General features: G+C 59.7%; 1 protein-coding gene across 1 annotated transcript in view; it reads right to left on the bottom strand.

Moving 5' to 3' along the window:
- Positions 1–5,883, bottom strand: part of ATP13A2 (ATPase type 13A2) — a gene marked incomplete at its 3' end in the record, with an annotated part of 11,925 nt that overhangs the window by 3,576 nt on the left and 2,466 nt on the right. The window contains exons 4-21 of the mRNA XM_010134556.1: positions 5,813–5,876; positions 4,978–5,036; positions 4,764–4,869; positions 4,593–4,672; positions 4,033–4,110; positions 3,701–3,770; positions 3,138–3,272; positions 2,839–2,905; positions 2,637–2,768; positions 2,353–2,520; positions 2,153–2,263; positions 1,994–2,040; positions 1,685–1,873; positions 1,403–1,609; positions 1,137–1,250; positions 831–987; positions 398–518; positions 59–191 (exon numbers count right to left, since the gene is read on the bottom strand). Coding sequence (XP_010132858.1) covers positions 59–191; positions 398–518; positions 831–987; positions 1,137–1,250; positions 1,403–1,609; positions 1,685–1,873; positions 1,994–2,040; positions 2,153–2,263; positions 2,353–2,520; positions 2,637–2,768; positions 2,839–2,905; positions 3,138–3,272; positions 3,701–3,770; positions 4,033–4,110; positions 4,593–4,672; positions 4,764–4,869; positions 4,978–5,036; positions 5,813–5,876 — 2,038 coding nt within the window. The remainder of the gene's footprint in view (positions 1–58; positions 192–397; positions 519–830; positions 988–1,136; positions 1,251–1,402; positions 1,610–1,684; positions 1,874–1,993; positions 2,041–2,152; positions 2,264–2,352; positions 2,521–2,636; positions 2,769–2,838; positions 2,906–3,137; positions 3,273–3,700; positions 3,771–4,032; positions 4,111–4,592; positions 4,673–4,763; positions 4,870–4,977; positions 5,037–5,812; positions 5,877–5,883) is intronic.

The raw sequence follows: 5,883 nt of genomic DNA, 5'->3' as shown, positions 1-5,883 counted from the left end.
CCAGGGGTTGCCCGTGCGGTCCCCCCTCCCCGGGCCCAGCACTGCCACTGCCCTCCACAAGGTCACCTGTCACCATGACGGGGCGGATGTTGGCGCTCCTCAGGAGGTGAATCACAGGTGCAGACTCGGGTTTGAGGACGTTTTTCATGACGAGGAACCCCAGGAAGGTCAGGCTGCTCTCCACAGAGTCCCTGGTGGGATACACTGAGCTGGTCAATGCCGTCATCATCACAAGGCAGAGGGGATCAGTCGGGCAACCAGCTGAAAAGCCATCTGGGGTTGCTTTAGGATGGGTTAGGGTGGAATTCTTTGCTGGCTGCAAGGGCAGCAAAGCATCCTGTGAAATGCTCGGAGCAAACAAGATCTACATGGAGAAAAAAAAAGTGTCAGCACCAACCTCGGGAGCTGCAGGGCCTCCTCAAAGGTGGTCACTGCGCTCAGGGCTTTGCAAGCCAGACCCAAGACCCGGAAGCCATCCGTGGTGTAGTGTCGCAGCATCTGGGAGAAATCCACGGGCACTGCCAGCCGTGAGGGGACAAACGAGGTCAAAACAGTCCTTGAACGAACCAGAGGGAAGCTGGGACTCGAGCTCCCAAAGGAGCTCCGGATGCTCAACCAGACTCCAACCCCCTTCCCTGTCTTCTGGCTCCCATTTTCTCCCTGCCATGTGGCTGGAGCTAATCCAAAGCCTCTGGGAACTGCCCCACGGCATCACCCAGGACACTTCCCTGTGGGGATGAGCTGCGGGGACGCAGCCAGATGATGGAGCAGCAGGACTGGCTGCTTCTCGGCTGGGGAGGGAGAGCGAACCATCATCCCCCAGCACGTACCCGTTTCCCTCGTGCAAAGGCTGGCCACCATCTCCGGTGCACCCTTGACATAGATGTGTGCTGAGGCTTCACCAGGCAGCTTCACCAGGACACTCATCCTCTGCAGGGAGGAGGAGAAGGGGAAACGCCGGAGGATCCCCACGGGTGACTGGTGCTTCTGCGAAGCAGAGGAAGAGGGTGTCAGGACCAGGCAGGACCTTCTCTGGGAGGTACAACCTCTCCAGGGGCTGTGAAGCACCACAACCCTTTGGGGATGCAGACCCAGCGACGTGGGGAACCTGAGCAACTCTGTTCCACGGGACCTACCCTGTCTCGCGGCTGTTCTTCCTCAGGCGGAGGTTTCACCACAGCCAAGACCTTCGTCCCGAACTGCTGAAAGGTGGGCAGCTCACCGTCCTCCTCCTCCATCATCTCCAGGCGCTGAAACCAAGGCGGGTGCTGGAGATGGCAAAGGCCCATCCACCCCACAACAGCCCAACGGATGTTTTTAAACCCCACCTTCTCCTGGCAGAGCAAGAAATGTGCCACCTCCCTCTTTACAGACGTGTGACTTTGCCCACTGCTTGTCTTACCCAGCCGGTGGACTCCACCATCTTGAGGTCCACGGGGTCCCCGATGGGCAGCGCCCGCAGCAGCGAGACACTGTGGCAAGTGGCCAGGGAGTAGAGCAAGGGACCGGCGGGCAGGCAGCGGGGCTCATGGACGATGGGCATGAAGTGGTTGTTCTCCAGCGGGACCACCCCCCAGACATCCAGACCTTCCTCCGTCAGGGTTCCCGTCTGTGGGGAGAGCGTGGTGGGTCCAGGCTGGCTCCTCGAGCTGGAAACTCCCCCAGCTGGTCCCCTGAGACTCACCTTGTCGAAGCAAACCAGGCGGATCTTCCCGCAGAGGTTGATCCGGGGAGGGCTGATGCAGAAGATGCCCTGTTTCTTCAGCCTGTTCTGGGCATAGATGGTGCCCACCGTCATCGCAGCCGGGAGAGCCGGGGGCACGATGACGGTGACGAGGTCGAGGGCACGGATGATGATTTGCTCCACAGGGACCTGACCGGCGAGGAGGAGGAGGAGTGGGCATCTGGATACCCCTCATCCATCTCCACCTGCATTGGCCGATGGTCCCAGTGCCCGCCTGCGCTCCAGCACTCACCAGTGCGACAGCCCTACCTGGTTTCTAACCAAGACGAGGACGCTGTACAACGTGCCGATGCAAGCTGTGCGGGAGGGAGAACGGGCTCGGTTAGAACGCAAAGCAGATGCGGGGTGGGTTCAACCGCTGAAGAGGAGTTCGGCTGCTCCTGGCCGTGCCTCCACGCTCAGACGTACCCAGGATGGCGAGGAACAGGACGAACTTCACGGCATCCTTGTAGAACTTGAAGCTCACGGGTTTGGGGTAGAGGATGGAGCTGATGAGATCCCCTTTGGCCGTGCAAAACCCTGCGGGAGGGAGGCAGAAGGTGAATACGCGCAAAGCCACCACTCCAAAGGACGCGGCTTAGTCCTGGCTTTTCCCCTCAACGTGTTACCTGTGCGGGTCACCACAGCCAGCACTTCTCCACCCAGGTAGGACTTGGCTTGGATGACCTGTGTCCCGCAGAACAAGGTGTGCCGCCGGTGCTCTTCGGCGGAATAGACGGTGCTGGCTGCCTGGCTGCCGGCCGGGAGCGGGGTTTTCATCACCGGCACGCTCTCCCCTGTGCGAGGAACAGCATGGAGGGAGGTTTATCACCCTGGGGGGGGTCAGGATCAACCAGCCTGGATGGGAAGGGGCTGCTGTAGGGCTATGGAGATGTGAGGCTGGCCCTCTCACCTGTCAGCATGCTCTCGTTGACCATGCACTCGCCTGTCAGCAGCGCGGCGTCGCAAGGGACCAGCAGCCCGTCCGTGGGGAGGCTGATGCAATCGCCCGGCACCAGGTCGGCGGAGCTCACCACCATCTCCTCTGGAAAGAAGCGGGGATGTGCGTTGTCCCGGCACCGGCCTGAAGAGCTTGATGCCAGCACCACACTCACCTCCGCCGGTGCGATGGACTCGGACACTGACTGACATCTTGGCCATGTTTTGCAGCGTGGTGGTTTGCTGCAAGGGAGGGAGCAGTCAGCAGCCACCCAAAGGCAGCTCAAAAGCATCTGTAGAAGAAGTCTCAAAGGCTTGGGACCATGAAGGAAGGACAAGGAAACTCGCCCCACCACTGGAGTGTCCTCACCCAGCTGGGCTCAGAGGGAGTTCAACATCAGCACAGGGGTCAAAGAGCATCAGAAAAGGGGCTATTTCACTAGAGCTGCTCATCCCAAGCAAGCCCACCACCAACCTTCCTCGTCTCGTAGAGGGACAGCCCCAAGGAGATGGTGGAGATGAGGAAGATGCAGGCGGCGTAGTAATAATAAGCGTCACAGACCCACAGCACGATGCTGAACACTTGGAAGATGTAGAAGGGATTAAGCACCTGGAAGGGAACAAGGAGATGGAGCAGGTTTGGGGAGCGGGAGCTTCCTCCAGCCCATTGTGAGACCTCCAGGCTCCTTGAGGAACATCTGCTTGTGCAGAGGAGAAGCTGGTCCTTCCCTGGGGATGGAACTAGTTGACTTCTTACAAACTCGGTCCTCCCCATCTTTGCTTATGGTTGAGCCACCTCTGCAACTGTCTGGGGATGCTCCTGTCTGAGTCAGGAGGCAGGACGGGTCCCCTCTAGAGCTCTACCAGCTCTGCCTTCTCTGACCACTGCCCAAGCTGCTCTCCTCAAGCCCTCTCCTCCCTACCAGAGAGGAAGGAAGGGCCCATAAAGCACGTGGAGCGAGGGACATGGAGCAGAGGAAGGATCTGCCCTGGGACTACTCCTCGTCCTTTGGAAGCACGGCTCATTGACACACACACCTCCTCCACCAGCAGCTTCACGTAGGACTTGACTGGCACCTCGATGAGGTTCGGTCCATAGATCTTCCTTCTGCAAAGGACAGAGAACAGCAGGAGGAAGCAAACGCATGTTAGGGGAAAGCTGCATCTGCAACTTGAGGAACCTTCATGCCACTCAGACCTCCACGGGAGCGTGGTTACGTGGAGAAGCCAAGCCAGGGCCATCAGCCCATGCAGTTGTCCTCTGTTTTGAGGTCCATACGGAAGAAAAACCCAGGCTCCAGGATTTGCTAGCTCCTGGAAAAGCCTTGTCTGTGCTCCCCAGGTGTCCTATGAAGCTGGTAGATCCCCACCTGGTGTTGTGGTCTTGCTGGTCCAGCCCAGCCCGGGAAAGGTGAAGATCTGCGCAGGTCCAACCTTCATCCAAGATGCTGGCGAGCGTGAGGGGAAAGAAAAATGGAGAAACAGAGTCAAAACCAGCAGGAGCTTGGCCCAGCGGAACAAACACCACGTCCAAGTCCTTGGTGACAAAAAAAAAACCCTTTGGGGAAGAGAGAGCATCTTGTTCCTCGGCCTCTGACGCAGCTTGTGGACGCCAAGGAGCGGGAACAAAAGGGGCACAGTTTGGCCAGGACCGTCCTGCACAGGGCAGCTGCCAAACCACTTCGCCCAGTTTTCTATGCCCACAAAGACGGGCAACATCAACGATGCGGGTGGGGCGAGAGCCCACGTGGCTCTGCCTGACCCAGCGCCTCGGGGATGGTCTCCAAAGGCTTCGCAGCGCAGAGCGAAGCTCCAGCGTGGTTATGTGACGTCCACCTGGGTCAGGGTGGTTTTTGGGGGGAGGCTGAGGGGTCACAGGGGGTGGCGGTGAGATGCAGAGGGTTTGCCCTGGCGGGGGTCAGGGCAATACCTGACTCTGCAGAACGCCTGCCGCCGCTCGATCCAGATGTAGCGCATGCCCTCGAAGAGGTAGTACCGCAAGATGTTCTTCTGAGCAGTGGGACGGAGAAAAAAAGGCGTCAGCGGGACACGAGGCAGCCCACGCCAAGGGGGCGGAGGTGGGGAGGGTCACTAGTGCTACCTCTTCCTTCTTGTGGAGCTGGATGGTGTCCCGGCTCTCCTCCTCATCATCGATGGCGATGCTGGTCCTTTGGTCCTCCAGCCTGGCCCCGGGGTGATGTTCCAGGCTGCTCGGGGTGGGAAAGCAAGGCTCGGTCCCTCCTCGTCCACCAACGCTGCTGCAAATCAACCCCCTCCCTCGAAGCCGAACGCAGATAGTGGGGCCATGAGCTCACCTGCCCTCACCCAGCGGCTCCGTGCACACGCGGCTGGTGAAGCACTGTCCGAATTGGTCCTGCAACACAGGCGCGGGGCTGAGCAGAGGGAAACGGGGAGAGCTCCTGTGTGTCCCCCCACCGCTCCTTCGCATGGGGACAGTGCCACAGGTAGGCAGGGAGTCCCTGGCCACCCGTCCCGTATGACAGCTGGGTCTCAGGGACAACACAGAAACTCACAGAACTGTTTGGGATGGAAAAGCCCTTCCAGCTCCTCGTGTTCCCCCGTTCCCCAGCGCCGCCAGGTCCCCACTGCCCGGTGTCCCCCAGCGCCACCTCCACACGGCTGGGAAACCCCTCCGGGGATGGGGACTCCACCACTGCCCTGGGCAGCCTGTTCTAAGCCTTGACAACCCTTTCAAGGAAAATACTGCGCGCCCCCTCCCCACGGCTGGGAAACCCCTCCGGGGATGGGGACTCCACCACTGCCCTGGGCAGCCTGTTCTAAGCCTTGACAACCCTTTCAAGGAAAATACTGCTCCTCAGGGACAACCTCAACCTCCCCTGGAACAACTGGACGCCAGTTCCTCTCGTCGCTTGTTACTTTGGAGAAAAACAACAACTTGGGAGAAACGCAAAGCCAGGCTGGATGGGGACAGAGCAAAATTATTTGAGGGATCACGATTATTACTGGAATAATTTGGCTCTGGGGCAGCGCAGTTTGTCAATGTGACACACAATGAGAGAGGGGAAGGTGACAAGCAGCATGGAGCGTGCCCAGGGTCCTCCTGGGAAGGTGGTGGCAGAGCCCAACCCCACACCCCTGCGTCCCTTGGACCCCTCCGGGGGGCCTTACTCTGATGATGACCCAGTCGGCCTGGCCAAGGGCGCAGGGTTTGCACTTCGCCTGCACCTCCAGGCTCGGCT

The sequence above is a fragment of the Buceros rhinoceros genome, unplaced genomic scaffold (assembly GCF_000710305.1).
Source record: "Buceros rhinoceros silvestris isolate BGI_N320 unplaced genomic scaffold, ASM71030v1 scaffold27430, whole genome shotgun sequence".
Classification (NCBI taxonomy): Eukaryota; Metazoa; Chordata; class Aves; order Bucerotiformes; family Bucerotidae; genus Buceros; species Buceros rhinoceros.
The sequence above is the reverse complement of the archived record's forward strand: the minus strand, read 5'-3'. Positions and strand labels throughout refer to the sequence as shown.